The sequence below is a fragment of the Merops nubicus genome, unplaced genomic scaffold, assembly GCF_000691845.1.
Source record: "Merops nubicus isolate BGI_N331 unplaced genomic scaffold, ASM69184v1 scaffold3768, whole genome shotgun sequence".
Lineage (NCBI taxonomy): Eukaryota > Metazoa > Chordata > Aves > Coraciiformes > Meropidae > Merops > Merops nubicus.
Window position 1 is genome coordinate 55,431 of NW_008626216.1, and position 19,577 is coordinate 75,007.

A 19,577-nucleotide genomic window follows, 5' to 3' on the forward strand; every position below is an offset into this window, starting at 1 on the left:
AATAACAGTTTAGAGCAGTTTTTGTGTGTCTTTCCTTCTGAATTCTCAAAGCATTGCCCTAAAATAAGCCTAAGCTCAAAACACTCCTCTGCAAAGGTAGATGTATTCTATTTATGCTTATCTATGTAGAGGAGCTGGGGAGAAGTGTTGAAGTGCTTTCAGTGGTCAATGATTTCAGTAGGTCAATGAGGTTTCCTATTAGAAACACTGAGATCTTCCTCAAGCTGCAGTTTCCAACCTGGCCATTGCATCCTCTTCTTTCCTGGAGAAGTCAGGGCTGGGCTGGTCTGTAAATTAAGTAAGAGCAGCACCTCAATATTGGCTTTGAAAGTGCTTCCTTCTTCACTGTTAGAACAAGGAGCTGGATCCTAAAGTGTGCCTGGAGAAAAGGCTCTGAGGGAGGAGGAGTTGAGCTGCTGGCAGATCACCTCATGTAAGCTTTTAGAGCAGAAGGTTTAGCAAGCAGAATTCTCATTATTCTACATCAGAATGAAGTTGAGAATGGTTTTCCTTAAAAATCTGCTGAGGCTTCTAAGTGAGGGGGTCATGGAGAGCCTTCCAGGCATCTCTGATCTCCATGCAACTGCCATGAACAGGATGGATCAATGGGCCCAGGCCAATGGGATGAGGTTCAGCAAGGCCAAAGGTCCTGCACTTGGGTCCCAACAACCCCCTGCACTGCTCCAGGCTTGAGGAAGAGTGGCTGGAAAGTGCCCTGTGGAAAAGGACCTGGGGGTGTTGGTTAATAGCTGGCTGAAGATGAGCCAACCTGTGCCCAGATGGCCAAGGTGGCCACCAGCATCCTGGCTTGGATCAGCAAGCAGGAACAAGTGGCAGGAGAAGAGGAAACAGCCTCAAGTTACACAGGGGAGGTTTACATTGGCTATTAGAAAAAATGTCTTGCCTGAAAGGGTTGTCAAGCCCTAGAAGAAGCTGCCAGGACAGTGGTGGAGTCTCCACCCCTGGAGGGGTTTCCAAGCTGTGGAGATGTGGTGTGAGGGACACGGGGCAGTGGGGACCTGGCAGTGCTGGGGGAAGGGTTGGACTTGATCTTAAAGGACTCTTCCAACCAAAACTGTTTTATGAATCCAGGAAGACAGGACCAGTAGGACAGAAGGCAGCTGACTGATGTACTGGCCTCCAGCTCTAGGACATGGGTGAAAACACTGGTATGAGATCCCCAGTGGGACAGTTCCACCAAACAGCTCAGGCAACAACATACTGAAAAAAAACCAAAGAGCACTCAAACATATCCCCTGGGCACCCTCACTGCTGTCAGACCAGAATTTCAACAATATTTCTGAAAAATAACTCAAAGTTTCCTTTCATGGGCATCATTCAGATCAACAGCTAAACGCAGGCAACCGAGATGAATCTGTCCTTTAACAGCTCAAAACAAAACTGTTGCTCAGGATTTCGTAGGAGTTGCATTGGAGGCAAAAACCTCTGCTGATTTTTCTCCAAGCCTCTGGCATAAAATACATTTCAGAAGTAAAACACCTGCAGAATTCATCTTCTGCCCAAATAAAGTTGAACATTTAAGCATCAAAGAATTCAGGGAAGAAGTGAAAACAATGGATTAATTATACAGAAAATAGAAATAAGGCTTTCAGTCCCAAAGTTTTGGGGCTCTGCTTCTACTAAATTGATAAAGGATAAATAATTGTCCTAAATTGATTTCTGTCTCTTACCATTCTTCTCACCTTCTTGTGATTTCCTTGCCAGAGCTACAAGCAGCCATCAGCTTTTATAGTTACACAGCATCCCTTACCAAATACTGTCAAAGATTTCTGGAGACTGGTCCTAGATTATCACTGCACTTCAATAGTTATGCTGAACGACGTGGATCCTGCACAGGTAAGTCCAGAAAACTGCTCAGTTCCTAAGGGGAGTGCTGGTGCCTCAGCTTTTGGGATGTAATAAGTTGTAGAAAAGCACGTGGAATGCTAACATGCTAAAAAAAATTGATTTGTAGCTTGTGGGTACCTGTAGGGAAACCAGCAGCACCAGCACCAAAACATCCATGATTTATTCTGGAAACAGAACCTGCTTTGGGAAGAGCTGCTAAAAACTAAGCAGTAGGATTGCAGGCTTCTGACTCGAGTCTGAAACACAGAAAGAATAGCCAAAAAATCCCAATCAGAAGCCAACAGCTCTTCATTAGCCTGCCTGAAACAGGTCGATGACCTTGGTCTGCTTACCAGGGGCTGGGAATTCCCAGTGGGGAAAATCTGTGTGATGTTTGGCCCAGAACGACATCGTTAGCAAGGAGAGAGGGACCAAAAAGTGGAGACTGAGCATCCTTTGGAGGAGAAAACAGGGCAAGGAAACGGATGGGGGGGATGCAATTACCTCACAAAAGAGTTGTGCATGCTGTCCATGCTCTGCAGAAAATTGGAAACCTGGACCTACTGCTTGGGCAATTTAATCACTGGCATTAATCACTGAACGTCCTGGAGCCTGGCTCCCAACTGCACCATTCCAGGGGCTGACACAGATCTCCTTTCCTTGGCTCCAACAAACTGCACCAGCCATCTGCTGGAATAATGTGGTGGTAATCTGGCTCCTTAATATGTATATATTTGCTAATTACTGCTTAAGAGCAATTGTTCTTTTTTTATAGCAGCCTGCATATCATTTTTATTCTTGGTAGGATCAAGAATCTTTTTTAGCTGTGTCGAGCATCGCACGTGCTTAGAAAAAAATGCTTCCTCTTCTTTCCTTTTAACGGGCAGAATTTGGGTTTAAAAACCCACTAATCTTCCGTTTTGTCTTTCAAAGGATTGCCTAAGAATTCCACAGGCTGCTTTAAAGACCGAATTTCCCATTCCAAGCCCTTAACTGTCTACAGGGAGTGGGGGGGGGGTGGAAAAAAACAACTAGAAACGAAAGACAAAACTTTTATTCATGAGCCTGAGATTATTTTCTGAGTGAATAAAGGAAGACTCCAGGGAGTCAGACTGCTCGGGACTGCTGAACAGAGGTTTTTTAATTTGTGGGCTGTGTTTTGAATTTACAATAGTAGGTGGCTATTCCAAGCATTTACTGGCCTCACAGGCTTTTAAAAGCTATTGGGATGCGTAGTTAATGCACCTGCCTCAGCAGTGTGTTAAACCTTTTCCCTCTAATGTAACCATCTTTTCATTAGGAATAAATCTCAAAACCTTCAGAGCCAGCAGAAGTGGAAAGAGGGCAGAGCTTATTAAAAAGAGGCATTCTGTTCAGATTTATTAATAACGACTGTTATCGTTATTATTTATGTCTTTATGGGGTGTTTGCAGCTCTCTTTAGATATTATAATTTATCTGGATTGTTGTGCTCGACTGGGAGATGAAATTCCACCCTTCACAGTGGCTCTGGTTTGAAGGGGGTCGCTGGCATCACAGGCATGCAGAATGCACAGACCCAAATGCTTTGGGGGTTCTGGAGAACTTGAAAATCTTGGGAGTCCTAAAACCAGCTCCAGCAAAGAGCTCAGCTTATTATCCTGCCAGAATTTTTCACTGGTCTGTTGGAACAGCATCCCTGTGGATTGGAAGGATGTGTCTTGAGCTGTGCACGTGTTCACTGAGCGTTTGCATTGTGTTGTGTGCACGTTTCAGAAGAAAAACTTTGGGTGAGACTCAGGCAATATTTGGGAAGTCATTTTTCTCAGCAGACAGAATCACTTAGAGGGGTTAAAAGGAAGGAAAAATCTATTTTCCTCCTCGAAATTTCTGAGTTTAACTTGTTAAAGTGAACTCCTGCAAATCAGACCCTGTTCTCTTCTTTAATTGATGTAGTAAATGATTATGTTTCCCTCAAATATAGTCCTCTCTAAACGGCTTTGTCGAGGGCTGAGTGTGATCAGAAATGCAAAACAACATCTGGAGTAAATGTGATTTGTCAGCTCAGCTCTGGATCACCACCAGCCACGCAGCAGAATGAAGACCACAGCTGTTTTACTGAATGAAATAAAGTTCCAAACATGACATCAATGCTTCTGCAAGCAAACAGAATTTCACAAGCCCACGCTTCATTTTGGCGGAGCGAAGCTACGTGCTCTAAATACCCCTGGGGAAAAATAAATCATTAGGGTTTTTATGGGGGAAAAAAAAAAAACACAAACACCTGGACAGGCAGATTCTGGCTTCAAAACCCTCCTTGCAAAGTGTTGATTTAATCTTTAAAGTCTGAACACAGATGATAATTGGTTCCTGGATTAAGCCATGGTGATATTATTAGACACGAAAGCCGCGCGAGATAACGGTAATAGTACTTTGTGATCTTTAGCTACCTGGAAGGGATGTTTTCTGAGCACTAAAGAAAGCATAATTACTATTTTCAGGCAGCATTCGTAAGGTGATATTGAGTCAGTGCTGAAAATTCAAAGCGATGCTGAGGTGGAATGGTATCATCAGTCATTTGGGAATTGAGGCACCCTCCGTGGAACTGAACACCTCCTGACGTAGCTGGAGGTATTGCCAGATTCCCAGGGAAAGTTACTCCCTTCTTTCCAGCTGGAGATACCAGGCCCTTGGTTTTCACTGTGTCTTTGAGGCGTGGTCATTGTTGGCAGTGTCATAGAATCATTGAATCCTTTAGGTTGGGAGAGACCTCCAAGATCATCAAGTCCAGCCATCAAGTCAACCCTACTAAGTCCTCTGCTAAAACAGATCAGAATCTGTCAGGGCGGGAAGGGACCCCAAGGACCCCCCAGTTCCACCCCCTCTGCCATGAGCAGGGACCCCTCCCACTAGATCAGGCGGCCCAGAGCCTCCTCCAGCCTGGCCTTAAAGACCCCCAGGGAGGGGGCCTCAACCCCCTCCCTGGGCAACCCATCCCAGGGTCTCACCACTCTCATGGGGAAGAACTTCTTCCTCACATCCAGTCTGAATCTGCCCACTGCCAGCTTTGCCCCATTCCCTCTAGTCCTGTTGTTACTCAATATCCTAAAAAGTCCCTCCCCAGCTTTCTTGTGGGCCCCCTTAAGCAGAATTGATATTGAGTGTCAGATGTCTTACTCCAAATACCAGAGAATGGTGAGTGCAGCAGCAAGGGGCAGCGAGTTCAGTGAAGTGAAAAGGCATCTGCTTAACCTGGGTCTGCCCAAGTGAAACCAGAGTGGAAGGTGCTGCCCTGTGTGTTTTGTACAGGTCTCGTGCCAGGATTTCAATAACAAATGTAGCACGAAGAAAAATCTGGAAAAGCCTCTGGAGGCAGCAGGAAATGGAAAGGGATTCATTGTGTTCTTTTGTGTTTGTGGTCTCCTGCAGCTGTGTCCTCAGTACTGGCCAGAAAATGGGGTGCACCGACACGGTCCCATCCAGGTGGAGTTTGTGTCAGCTGATCTAGAAGAAGATATCATCAGCCGGATATTCCGGATCTATAATGCAGCCAGGGTGAGGATCTGCTCTGCGGAACAATTCTCTCTTGGTACTTTCTCAGCCCCACTCAAATCCCAAAATGTGAAAGCTGAACTCGCACAGAACAGTGGAATTGTTCAGGTTGGACCTTCACGTCCAGCCAATAACTCAACACTGACCAATCCACCACTGCCCCGTGTCCCTCACCCCACATCTCCACAGCTTGGAAACCCCTCCAGGGGTGGGGACTCCACCACTGCCCTGGGCAACCCTTTCAGAGAAGATATTTTACCTCATGTCCAACCTAAACCTCCCCCAGTGCAACTTGAGGCCATTTCTCGTTGTCCTGTCGCTTGTTCTTTGGGAGCAGAGCCCGACCCCCCCCTGGCTCCAACCTCCTCTAACATTATTTAGCTTAATTTTCAGCTTATTTATTTGAAAGCAACGGTGCAATACTGAGTCACACCATAATCAGTGAGGAAAAAAAAAGCCTCCTATCTGTAATTAAAGTAAAAAATATTTTAATGCATCTCTCAAGTGTGTTAAATGCAAATGAAATAAATGCAGCATTCAGAGGGTATGGTAGCCAAGGAAGGCTGAAATCAGAGCTGTTTTCTACAGCTAGAAATTACCCATCTTGGGTATTTGTGTCCTGTGTCGTGAGAGGAAAGCTGTGCACTAATCCTGCACAGTGTTCAGTACCAGTCCCTGGCTTTTAGTGGAGATCCTGCCCCACTAATCACCCTTCATAATATATGGAAGAACTTCAGAGAGACAAGGCTGTTCTTGTATCCACCTTTTATGCTCCCATAATGTTGACAGACGGTCCAATCTGAGTGGCAAAAAGAAGCCAGCACAGACCAGGCACCTCCTCCCACCCAGGTGGAGGAAGCTCTTGCCAAGCACTGGTGTTGATCACCAAAGAACCATGGCTAGGACTAGGCAGCACTCCCTGCTCAGAAGGTGGGAGCTGCCCTAAGGTCCAGTAGAACCATCAAGTATTTGGGGTTAGAAAGGACCTTTACAGGTCATCTAGACCAACACCAATGCCATGGGCAGGGACAGCTTCAGCTAGAGCAGGCTGCTGAGGGCCACAACCAACCTCACCTGGGATAGTTCCAGGGATCTTCTACCACCTCTCTGGACAGCCTGGGCCAGGGGCTCACCACCCTCACTGTCAAAGATTTCCTCCTTCTGTCTAGTCTAAATCTCCCTCTTTAAGTTTCAAACCATCACTCTTGTTTTGAGAGCTACTTTGTCCCCTTGGTAGCTCCCAGGATGATGAAAGACCCCAAAACTACACCCAAAAACATGCTAATAGCTGAACGAGGGAGTAGATTGTGAGCTTCAAGCTAGTTCTGTTTCTTTGCTCCTAAGAAGGCCTTGGCATTCACAGTAAATGTGACAACACAAAACCACCATCTTTGGTTGGCTTTGGCCAACGTGCTTTGGGAGGAGGGGCCATCAACTGAAAGAAACTGGCTGGGAATCCAAATTTTGACATCCAGCAGACAAAACCCATGGAAGAACGTATCTAATGCTGCCCCCACTCTGGTTTATTCCCTTCCCTTGTTCATCTGACCTCTTACTCTAGAGAAAAAAAATACTGATGTGCAGCATTTCTGTGTGCTGCTGGTTTAACCAGTGGCACTGAAATGCCCTCGCTTGGCACTGAAGGGAAAGTGGCAAATCCTAGACCACAAACCCCATTTTCCTGCATGTTTATTTTGCCTCTTTCAAAGGACTGTAATTTTCTGCCACTAACACTTGTTCTGGGCTCCTTTTTTATTAGAAATCACCATCAAGCAACTGCTCAGTAACGTGTCACCAGAGGGGTTCTGACTGCTGCAGGAGCACACAATAAAATCAAATGTACTTTGTTTGGGTTTTTTATAAGCCAGAAACTTCTGAGGGTCTCATTTGTTTTTTTAAATGCTTCCTGCTGCAAAATAACTCGAGAGATTTTGACCTTTCCTGTAAAAAAAAGAAGAGAGAAGCACGCAAACGTTCTTCAACATGCTGAAGCATGTCAATAAATATAGAATTGAAGTTGTGTTGCTACCATGATATCAATTAATTATTTCCTTGCTCCTGCAGCTCTATGGTAGCTCTGTTTAAAAACCTCTTGCTCTAACTGTTGGCAATTAAAAGTCATAACTCCACAAGGGCAGCTGAAGTTCCATTAGTCATTTGTCAGGGGTGATCTGCTTAGAATCATAGAATCATAGAATCCTTTAGGTTGGAAGGGACCTCCAAGATCATCAAGTCCAACCCTGGAGCCATTAGGGCTCTAAAGTCCTCTGCTAAAACAGATCAGAATCTGTCAGGGTTGGAAGGGACCACAAGGATCCCCCAGTTCCAACCCCTCTGCCATGAGCAGGGACACCTCCCACTAGATCAGGCTGCCCAGAGCCTCCTCCAGCCTGGCCTTAAAGACCCCCAGGGATGGGGCCTCAACCCCCTCCCTGGGCAACCCCTTCCAGGGTCTCACCACTCTCATGGTGAAGAACTTCTTCCTCACATCCAGCCTGAATCTGCTTGGACAACTCCCTTCCTTGATGCAAATCTCTCCATTAGAGAGTCCTTAAGGTTGGGGAAGATCATCAACTCCAACCATCACCCAACCCTACCGCGACCAAATGAGTTACCCCGATAAAACCCCCCAAAAAATCATTCAAAAAATAAAAACAAAGCTCTTTTTTCCTGCTTGTTGGCTGCCTCTCCCCAGCCCCAGGATGGCTATCGGATGGTGCAGCAGTTCCAGTTCCTGGGATGGCCCATGTACAGGGACACTCCAGTCTCCAAACGCTCCTTCCTGAAGCTCATCCGGCAGGTGGAGAAGTGGCAGGAGGAGTACAACGGGGGGGAGGGACGCACCGTCGTGCACTGCCTGTGAGTACTGGGGATGGGGGGCAGAATTGGGGGGGAGGGAAGTTCTCCCCAGCTTTGAAATGGTTGTTTGAAGAGGCATCTGTCTCCTCTGGAGCTGGATCAATAATGCAGCTGCACGTTGATAAAGGTTGATTTGTTTAAGTCCTCCCCACCCCGACGAGGAGTCGCAGAGGGTTTTATGGAGGTTGGTGAGTTTTCCTCTGTGGCTCTCCCTAGAACCCTGTGAAGAGATGGTGGGGACAAGTTAACTCATCTTTTATATAAAGGTGTCTGTATTTTATATAAAAGTGTCTTTGTTTTGCAAATGGAGAAGGTGCATCTTTTATTCACAGAATGTTAGGGGTTGGAAGGGACCTCTGGAGATATGGAGTGCTCAGAGTAAATCAAAATTGTACCTTCAAGACAATGGACCTCTTCTTTCATAGAATCATAGCATTGTTTGGGTTGGAAGAGACCTTTAAGGTCATCAAGTCCAACCATCCCCCAGCACTGCCAGGTCCCCACTGCCCCGTGTCCCTCACCCCACATCTCCACAGCTTGGAAACCCCTCCAGGGGCGGGGACTCCACCACTGCCCTGGGCAGCTTCTTCCAGTGCTCAACAACCTTTTTGGTGAACCCTTTATTTTTGTCCTCCTGTGACCTTTGTGTTCCACTGCTGCAGGCTCTCCTCCACTTGGCCACCATCTTCCTTTTGGTGTAGCTTAACCCTTGTGGATGCTGTTTGCCAATTTGTTGAGACTCAGTCTTCAGTGCTTGAAGTTGCATCCTTCTTCCTCTAAACATCTGTTTAGAGATGCTGCCATGATGGAGAAGGGACATGCTGATGGGAAAAAGCACTTCCCAAAGTTGGGACCTCAGGTTGGAAAGATGGAGGGAAATCTAAGAGTATATTAATAATTTCCCCTATCACTGACCTTGAACAAGTCATTGCTCTTCAGTTTCCCCATCTGTAGAATGGGGATAATAACACTTTCATCCAAGGAGCATTGTGCAGGGTGATTAATTAATGTTTTGAGATCTTTAGCTGAAAAGCCCCTTTTGAAGTGCAAATTACTGTTATCTCCGAGGTGGCTGATGATATTAAACAGTTGTACAACATCACACACGCGTCACTTCCAGGCAGGAGAGAAAGAAAAAGCTCTCCTATAATCCTTTTAAACGACTTTATTTTAATTAAAATCCTCAAAGAGTCCCACAATAGCGGGCAGTGTTTTGGCAGCGGGGAGGATTCTTTTCAGACTGCCTGGATGTGACAGATGCACGACGTTGGGGCTTCCTTTGAACATCAACCAGTTGAGAAGCTGGTTTGAAAGACCTGCCACCTAACGAGTCTGCACTCAGGTAGTTATTGAGGTTTATTATTTTTGGTGAAGCCTAAAAATTCTGATTAAAGTAGGTGTAGGAAGAATAGGGCTCCCAGAGAGAATGAGATTCTCGTAAAGATTAAAAATAACCAAGGATAAAGTGTTATTAAATGCTATATTTGATCATGCACATGGAGGTTTGTGCCTGATTTCTTTGTTAGCGAGTCACTTTGGGTTCTCATCCTCTGGTACTGCAGGTGGAGGGGGAATACAGACACTTTTTAAAGCATTTATTGCCAGGGGAATATCACAGCCCCACCTACTGCCATGCTGAAGGTGGAGTCAACAGAGGAGCTCCTACCAATGAGATGTTGGGTGGTTTGACTGTTCCTCCAAAAGGCCTTTGGGTGCAGGAGGAAAGCACCAGGACTTGGCCTAAAAGAACTCAAAGATCCACGTTATAGAATCACAGAATCCTTTAGGTTGGAAGAGACCTTTAAGATCATCAAGTCCAACCATTGAGCCAACACTACCAAGTCCTCTGCTAACATTTTAACCTTTCCAGGCCTGATGCTCACTGCAGCCTCGTGCATTTACAGTGCAAAGAGGTGTTGAACTGAAGCTAAAAAGCACCTTGTCCTTATTTTATATCCTCTTTGTCCTGTCTTAAACATTCACTGAAGGATAATGCAAAACTCAGCCATCCAATTCCCCCCAGGCTTTCAGCTTGGAGATCTCTCAGCCCATTAATCCCAATTAAAACTCTGCCTGGAGTTTGGCAGCCTTCAGGGGCAGGACTCTTCTGTGGTTTCCCCCTGCTGAAGCTCCTGTAGCCACCCCTGGTGCTGCAGAAACTCATCACATAGAGTCCATCCTAACGGATCCTCATCATCCCTCTCTTGCAGGAACGGAGGTGGCCGCAGTGGGACCTTCTGTGCAATCAGCATTGTGTGTGAAATGCTTCGACATCAGAGGGCTGTTGATGTGTTCCACGCTGTGAAGACACTGAGGAATAATAAGCCTAACATGGTGGACCTTCTGGTAGGAAGTTTTGAGCTGCTAAATAGAAAATGTTCTTTGTTTTTTTTGTTCTCTGAAGACTGGGTGAGATTTCCAGGATTTGCAGGGGGAGTTGCTCACAAAGCAGCCAGTCGTTTTTCAAAGGGGATAATGAAGTCACTTCACTTTTACAAGAGTATTTTTACACTGCTTTCTTCCCAAGGAGACTTGGTCTCTCTTCATTTGAATCTTTTTTAAGAGTTTTAAACTTTCAGCCGAACGTCCTTATTAATTTCCTTTTCTAGCAAGCTGAGCCAAGTGGAGAGCAACCCCTCGCATGGTAGAAATAATAGTTATGTAAAATGAAATGCCAGATTTTCAAATTATATATTTTATAAATAGCTTAATCGCCTAATATTTATCAAAGCCATGAATTTCAGCTAGACATCCAGAATATTGCATTTAATGATGGTCGCTCTATCTCCTAGGAAGATGAAAGAAGTTCAGAAACAAGGGGCCATGTGCAATTATTTTCCTGGAGAGTGTTTTATGAGCTGCTTTTTTTTTTCCCCTCCTTCTTCTCAAATGGAGAATTGCTGAAGTGCCAGCTGCCAACCACGAGAGCTGCAGAACAGCTTAAACCAGCAGGTCCTTCCCCTCCAGTGTGTTGCTCTGTCCTTGGAGAGGGGTGGAGTGTGATGCCCTTTTCTTGGTGGAGGTGGCTGCTTGAGAGGCAGCTGGATCCATTGCAGCATCCTAAGCAGGAGGAAGCCACATCTGGGCAGCTTCAGGGATGCTCGACCAACCTCAGCTAATTTGGAAGCTCTGGTTGAACAAATTTGGGCCCTATTTCAACATCTTTTCTACAGAGTGCCCAGAGTCAGGCAGGAGGCATCTCACAGAGCTCCTGTAATTTTAGGAGAGATCTTCCCCTCTCTCAGATGGGATCTACTGAGATCTGAGTGTGAAACACACTGGGGAATGGACAGAGAGCAGGAATTTTGGGTCATGTGTAGATGGGTAGGACCATCATCACTGCACCTCATCTGTCCCATGGGAGAACATCTCCCACCACATCCTCTCATCCATCCTACCTGTGAAATTCCAGCTGCTCCCCTAAGTCCTCCTCCAGCCAGCTTGATGGAAAAAAAGCCAGATGTTGCCAGCTGTGCTAAGGGAGGAGGGAGTTTACCAGCAGCAACTGTGAATCTTGTGTGAGTGAGGAACTACCAAGCTTTAGCAGCTTAGCTGGCTCCTCTTCCACTAGTTTATATTCTCAGGAGGAGAACCATCACGCTGAGAACCATACATTTTTATTTCCTAGATATTAAGAAAAATGTCCTACTTCTTCATTCCAATAGTAGAGTTTGGACAGAGACTTGGCAGGCCTGCTGTTCTCTGATCTCCCAGAGCTTAAGCCCACACAACTCCCTGATCTCTTCTTCATTTAGTTTTATAGAAAGAAAAAGCAAATGACCAGTGTGAAGATGTACAGCTGAAGCAAAAGCTCTCCATAAATTCCCAGCCCTGATAGTTCTCCAGGTGTAGATTTGTCAGGCAGCTGTCTCCCATTTTTCAGCAGAGGATGTTTTTTAATCAAAAGTTAAATGTATGATTTTAGAATACAAAAAAAAAACAGCTTTTAATAAATGGAGGGTGGTGTTGAGAATGTCTGGCCAGCACTGAGAGGCCTTGTAAGGCTTTTTCATTAGGTTTTGAGGCACTCATGACTTGTTTTCCTTCTGTTGCAGACAGAGGAATGATCAGGCAGGGGACAATCAGATTTTTTCCTGTTATCACATAATTCACTGAGAAAGCAGAGTTAGAAGCAGGTCTCTTCCATCTTGGTCTGCTGCTTTGTAGGAAGCAATATTTGAATGAGCAGGGTTTCAATCTCCATGCTAGAAGGGAATTGGGACACTTGAGTTCTTCCCCTCATCCTGCCACTGACTTCATCCCTTATGGCCTTTCTCAGGTGTCTTCCCCTCAGTTCCCACAGCAGCAAAAGGAGAGCAGTAATATTTATCCACCTCTGTAAAATCCTGTGGGGAAAGATAAAATGCTCAGAATTGTAACTATTTCACACAAAAATGTAGTTTCAAGGCTGCTTTGTCAATACCTGTTATGCACTTGCTGGCTAGATGAAGGACAATCCTTGTGGTCCATACTTCAGAGACTCATCTCTTAATTTCATTGAAATATTTGGTATAAATCTGAATGAATCAGAATATAAAAAATATGAAATCCTTCAGCCCTCGTGCAAAGGTAACAGATGGTATTAGAAATGTCTGTGAGAGAATGCCCAGAGCTTTCTGTTAGTCATTGGACCTACCAATAGATGTCCTGGAAAAAAAAAAGATATAAATATAAATATAGCTCTCTGCAGCTAGCTAACATAAAGAGACTTTTAATATCAAGGGAATAATAAAAATGTAAAAAGTACACAGATGAGTGAACACAGTGGGAAATAATAGATCCCTGCTCTTTAAGACAGGTTTACTAAAAAATGACAGTTATTCTGCTGGATCAGTACATCAGCCCAAAATGAGAGTGGAAAAATGGAAATGGATGAGTGGCTGATCTCTTGTTTTGATCTGTTAGGTGGTTATAGAATAATTTTCATTTATTTAGAAACACAGATGCCACGAAAGCAGGAAAGGAGTCATTTACATAATATTCCTTTCTTTCCTCTCCTCATTTTTTAGTCTTCTCTCATTCTGAAGAAGACACAAGCAGCTCAGGGAACGCTGCAGGATCTTAAAACCTCCCATCCAACCCATTCCTAATTTAGGTGATATGTGCACCTAAGAGTGGTTTTCTTTTGAAATGAGAGCTCTCATCAAAAGAAATCAGAAATTCTCCATGCTCATGAATGGCTTTTGGATTGTTGAAACAGTGTTTGGTCTCACTTGCCAAGGGGGGGCTCTCTCCTCAGCTAAAATGTGACCCAAAATCACAAGTAGAAGCCAGAAGGGTGAATCCTTTGAAACATTTGTTTCTGTGACAAGGAGAATATCTCTGAAGTATCATTAGATAACTAAGTCTTGTTCCTAGATGATAGTACATGCTTAGTTATCTTGTATTAATCAATTAAGGTGCTTAAGAGGAAGAAGCATTTCAGTGGCAAGAACAGTCACAAAATGGGCAAGTCATTCCAAACTGCATTTCTAGAAGGCAGAGCCCTCAGGTTCAGGAACCTGCACTTACTATTTCTTTCAGCTTTTTTGTTTCATTGAGGTATTGCTAAATAGTCTTAGAGTCACAGACTGGTTTGGGTTGAAGAGACCTTTCAAGGTCACCCAGTCCAACCCCCCTGCAGGGAGCAGGGACATCTGCAGCTAGAGCAGGGTGCTCAGAGTTGTGTCCAACCTCCCCTGGGATGGTTCCAGGGATGGGGCAGCGACCACCTCTCTGGGCAGCCTGGGTCTGGGTCTCACCACCCTCAGCATCAACAATTTTTTCCTTCTTTCTAATCTAAATCTCTCTCTTTGAGTTTCAAACCATCCCCCCTTGTCCTGTCCCAACAGGCCCTGCTCAAAACATTGTCCCCATCCTAAAAAGATTGTCCCCATCAAACTGTGAGTTGCAAGAAAGAACCCAGGAAACTGGAGCCATCAGTGGCTGCATCATTTCAGGCTGCAGACTTGGTGAGGGTCGGTGAAGAGCAGTGGCCCTGCTGAGGATGTGAAGGTGCTGAGGTGAGGGCCCTTCATCCCTGAAGAGGAAGGACAGACTGGGTTGGAGTGCCACAGGAAAGGGATTTCCCTGTTCCCAAGCAGGTGCAGGTCAAACCAGCAGGGCTGTGTTGGAAGCACAGGGTTGGCACCTGAAAACTTAGCTTGGGTACCAGAAGAGCTGTTAAGAGCATGACTTATAGAATCATAGAATCCTTTAGGTGGGAAGGGCCCTCCAAGATCATCAAGTCCAACCATGGAGCCATTAGGGCTCTAAAGTCCTCTGCTAAAACAGATCAGAATCTGTCAGGGTTGGAAGGGACCACAAGGATCCCCCAGTTCCAACCCCTCTGCCATGAGCAGGGACACCTCCCACTAGACCAGGCTGCCCAGAGCCTCCTCCAGCCTGGCCTTAAAGACCTCCAGGAAATTAATTGGGACAAATCCAGTCTTTTGGTGTGGATTTGAGCTTCATGTAGAGCAGGACCAGTGACCAGCTCTTGTCTTGAAATGTAGCAAGCGTGTGAATGACATGAAAATAGAAATTAAAATCAGAAAAGTGTTAGAGACTGGGTCTGTTGGAAGAGAAAACGTTTCCAGGGGGGATTTCCAGTAACTCCAGCTCTGCTGAAGTGCTACCTGAGCATTTTGGCAGGTGACAGAAGGGTTGCAAGTCAATTTGTTTATGCCTAGTCAATATTTCTCATACGAGTGCATCAGAGCAGTTAAACACCCATCTGATAGGAGCAGCACCATAAGTTACTGCGTGTAGCATCTTTTGTCTGCTTAATATAAAGATTTTCCTACCTGAATAGAAATTGGATTTGCAAACTGGTGCCCATTGACAGCAAGCTGATGGTAAATAACTTCAGCAGAAGAGAAATATCGATCCCCTTAATTAAGTTCCTTCAATAACCCACTTGGTGGGTTTCTTTTGCTTTTTTTTTCAGGATCAATACAAATTCTGCTACGAGGTGGCTTTGGAATACTTGAATTCTGGCTGAGGGCATGAGCAGCACAACGTCCCTCCTCTCCCCAGCACAAACAAAGCAAGTCGCTTCACGAGAGCCGTGCAAACGAGACGAGACCTTCTCAGTGTCCTGCTTCTTACTGCTTTGTATCACTGGCTCTTTGGAAGAGCCCCTCCCCCCCAAAAAAACCCAAGATGTTTCTACAACTGCTTGCACTGCCCGTTTCTCCACCACGATGCTGCTGCTTGACCCACCAAGCCACGTGGCAGCTGTGGAACACTCTCCTCCTCCCTGGCCATCGACGTGGGGAAGCAGCGTGGTCCTCTGGTAAATAAAGAGAGCACAATTATATTCTTATGAAGGGATTTGTACCTTTCCTGTCCTATTTTGTTGCCTGTGATCCCCCTCCCCCTGGCTCTTGTTCTGTGGAGAATGCTGTCTGGCATTTGGATCATCTCTTTTAGTTCTGTTTGTATTCTAACCCCTGCATAAGGAACGACTCCTGTGTAGCTTGGCTGAAAAAGGCACCAAATCATGTTCACTTGGTTGAGTTGTAATTCCTACCCGCTTTGTACCATGTTCAGAGAGAGAGAATCTTGATGGAAAGACAGCAAGTGCAACCTCCAGGATGCTCAGATTAATATATCCAAAGCTTTTTCCTTTGTTTATATTGTAAATATTATTTTTTTTTTTAATTTCATCAAATTATTTATTCATTAAAATGACCTTTTTTTTTGTGAAGCACAGTGAGTGACAATCATTTTTATTAAGCCCTGGAAATGCTTACTGTATGATAGTGTAAACATTTGTTTACCTTGTATGGATTCTCAGCTCAATAAATAATTACAGACGTGATAAAAATCTCGTTTAATTTAATATCTCTTGGCACCCGGGTGCTTTGTTTCAGATTAATTCCTGTGAATCCTGAGCCACCTCCAGAGCAGGTTTCTTGTGTGATCCAGCCTTGATCCAGCCAATGGCAAGATGTGATGAAATGGATTTTGAAAGACTTGGGGGGGGTTGGAAAGTGCTGCCCCCAGCCAGGCTGCCACCACTGAAGCTCTGAGTCCCCAGAATACTGAAGCCTTCCAAAGCTGTGTGAGAAGCTCAAGGCTGCCCATTATTCCAGCTTTTAAAAGGATCCTCTTCATGTCCTAGCCACCCAAAAATGGAGATGTGGTGCTGAGGGACACGGGGCAGTGGGGACCTGGCTGGGGTAATGGTTGGACTTGGTGATCTTCAAGGTCTTTTCCAACCAAAAGGATTCTAAGAGTGGGGGCAGTAGCTGTATAGTTGTATCAGGCAAAATGTTGTGAGAACCTCAAAATCAAAGAGCTCCATCTTGGCTGGATGGTCCTTGGATAAACCCTGCAGCACTTCAGCCCATTGCAGAAGGTGCTGGGGTTGGTTTGGAAACCTTGGTGTTAGGAAACAAAGGCCCAAGCTCTAACCTGCTGTTGCTCACAACCACCTGAAGGTCAGTATGCCACCCAAAAACCTCTCCAGGTAAGGACTGTGGGACACTAAAAAGCTCCCTGGGTTCCATGAGCTGTTTATTGAGTTATGGATGTGTGTGTCCAGCATTTCCTGGTGCTTTCAAGAAGTGTAAGGAAGATGGGTAAGTGAAGGAACCCTAGGACAGAAGGTCACATAGGTCTCAAGGGTTAGGGCTGGGCTGGCCACTAAACAACTGACAGATGCTCTCTGTTGACCCCAAGGTGAAGGGAAAGGGGGTAAGGGAGAAAGACTGATGGGTTGGAAAAGAAAACCTAAACCAGCTTTAATAAAAGGGTAACAACAGAAGGAAAAAATAATCCTAATAAGAAAATGATGAGATAGATACAAATAGAATCATAGAAATCTTTAGGTTGGATAGAAGGAAAAGATAATCTACTAATAAGAAAATTATGAGATATATACAAATAGAATCATAGAAACCTTTAGGTTGGAAGGGACCTTCAAGATCATCAAGTCCAACCACTGAGCCATTAGGGCTCTAAAGTCCTCTGCCAAAACAGATCAGAATCTGTCAGGGCTGGAAGGGACCACAAGGATCCCCCAGTTCCAACCCCTCTGCCATGAGCAGGGACACCTCCCACTAGATCAGGCTAGATACAAACCCAACATTGGATTCCTCCAGTGATGGTCCCGTGACCGCTGATGCTGCAGGGAAGGTAGGAGGGAAGGCCCAGGTTGGACAGGAGCTGGATTCAGGAGCTGGATTCTGGGACTGGATTCAGGAACAGATCAGGATCAAAGGCAGAAGAACAGACAGAGTCCTCCTTGGACACCAGCCATTGATGAAGAGGCTTGACCCTGGTGGTCCCTCAGCTTTGTCCTGAATATGCCATATGGATGGAATATCTTGGTGGGGTTTGGGTCACCTGTCCTGGCAGCTCCTCCCCACAGGTGTGACTTTTTTTACTTACTTATGACCCTTTCACTTACTGCACCCCAGCATGGACAGGGAGATGGAGCAGTGACCTTGGTCTCCACAGGAGCCTTTCTGAACACCCCAACTCCTGGTAGGAACTCTAAACATGGAGAGTTGTCACTTCTAGACGCAGAGACTTCCAAAACCTGCTGTTCAGTGACCTAGCAGAGGTGGAGCTGAAGTGCTGGGGTTAAACCCCCAGCCCTGAATCAGGGTTGGCAGATGGATGATGCCCACAACCAGGCAGGAGAGACCTTGCTCTTGGTTTTCTCTCAAGGCCTGGCCAACCTTGAGTGAAAACCAGTTAGAAGATCACCACCAGGTGCCCTGCCTCTAGAGCTAACAGGATAAAGCTTGTTCTGCTTGCAGGATGACTTGGTGGGTCTGTTGTGTGGGGTTTCCTCTTACTGCAGCAGCTCCCTGATTGTCTACAAGTAGAGTTCCTAGTGATGGTGGGACAAGATCAAGACCAGGAAGAAGGTTATGTATCTAATGATGCTTTTTATTGGCAGTTACTATGTGTTGGAGCTGGACTGATGACCTGAATTATTTCTCCCCCCATAGCCTGGTTTCTAACCTGGCTCACTCCTTCCTTCACTACATGATAGATCATGAATGAACACATCCATCTGTTCCTCTGGTTGTTGGCCACCTCATGTCTTTCCTATCTGCTTTGGAATGGGCTGGTCAAGTCCTTCCTGTGTGTCTACTGCTAATGGCTTTATCCTTCCTGCTGGGACAGGCAGTACAAGAGGAGCTGGGAGGTAAAATCACTGAACAGAGTTCATTCTGTCCTAACTTGAACCTTCCTTTCTCAGAAGAAACTCCAGGAGGCATCAATCCTAGCTTGGGAGGGTCTTCTGAGGGGATGTTTTCTCCAACCCCCAGCCTATAAGAGGTATGGAAATGAATAAAGAGATACTTTAAATGGTCAGTCATATGTATCACCCAACTCATCATCTCCAGCACTTGAGGTAGATGATTTTTGGTCTTCTGAAAGGACAGCAGTGGGGATGGTGAGAGGGGTGAAGCTTCCTGGGCTTCATAGCAGCAACATGAACCTGTCACTACCAGGGTGGCTTCCCAGAGTGCTGACCCCAAGCTGAAGGACATCATCCAGGGAGTGCAGTGACAGGGCAGGGACAGGATGAGGGATGATGGTTCCAAACTGAAAGAGAGTAGATTTAGATGAGGCATCAGGAAGAAATTCCTCCCTGGGAGGGTGCTGAGACACTGGTCGCCCCAAGAAGCTGTGGATGCTCCATCCCTGGAAGATATTTAGCACCATTTTTGGGTGACATCACTTGAGGTAGGTGGGAAGGAGCTGTGAGGCTGGAAGAGGTTGGGGTCTCTAAACACCATGACCAGAGCTTTGGCAATGGAGAAGCTCTGCTTGCTGTAGCTTGTCTGAGGGAAGGTGTCAGGAGAGATGAAGATCTCAAGTTCACTGACAGCCTTTCCAAGCAGTGGTATTTTTACTCCTGAAACTCTTCTCCTGATGTATTTTCAGTAGCCTTTTAATTGTATCTATCTCCACTGTTGTGATATTTCCCATAATTGGGTTTTCTGTGAGGATGTGCTCAGGGGCCACAATTGAAGCATTGAGTCTCCTCCATGCTGGACACACATTAATAGTGCTGCCAGCCCTGAGCAAATGCAATTAGAAAGTCCCATTAATATCCTCTTGTCTTCTCCTCCTTGTACCAAAAAGAAATCCATTCAGTGCTGACGTTTGGCATCTGAGCTCATCAGGCCTTGCTCGTGTCCTCTCCTGCTGCTCTCTTGGGTCTGCCAGGGGTGGAGTTCATTTTGTAGCCCTCAGGGCTCTGTGGTTTGGATTTGGGGCAGGGCTGGTGGCACACCGACGTCCTGGCTGTCGCTGATCACAGCATCAAGACCTTCTCCACTCTGCCTCCACACCAGCAAGAAGGTTGGGAGGGGACAGAGCTGGGACAGC

The 19,577-nt window shown here is 45.7% G+C and overlaps 1 protein-coding gene across 1 annotated transcript in view; it reads left to right on the forward strand.

The window, feature by feature from the left end:
• LOC103778331 (receptor-type tyrosine-protein phosphatase mu) overlaps positions 1-15,219 on the forward strand; it is a gene marked incomplete at its 5' end in the record, with an annotated part of 57,767 nt that extends 42,548 nt beyond the window's left edge. Inside the window, 5 exons of the mRNA XM_008945912.1 lie at positions 1,726-1,857; positions 5,256-5,381; positions 8,074-8,237; positions 10,448-10,583; positions 15,166-15,219. Coding sequence (XP_008944160.1) covers positions 1,726-1,857; positions 5,256-5,381; positions 8,074-8,237; positions 10,448-10,583; positions 15,166-15,219 — 612 coding nt within the window. The remainder of the gene's footprint in view (positions 1-1,725; positions 1,858-5,255; positions 5,382-8,073; positions 8,238-10,447; positions 10,584-15,165) is intronic.
• Between the last annotated feature and the right edge of the window lie 4,358 nt (positions 15,220-19,577).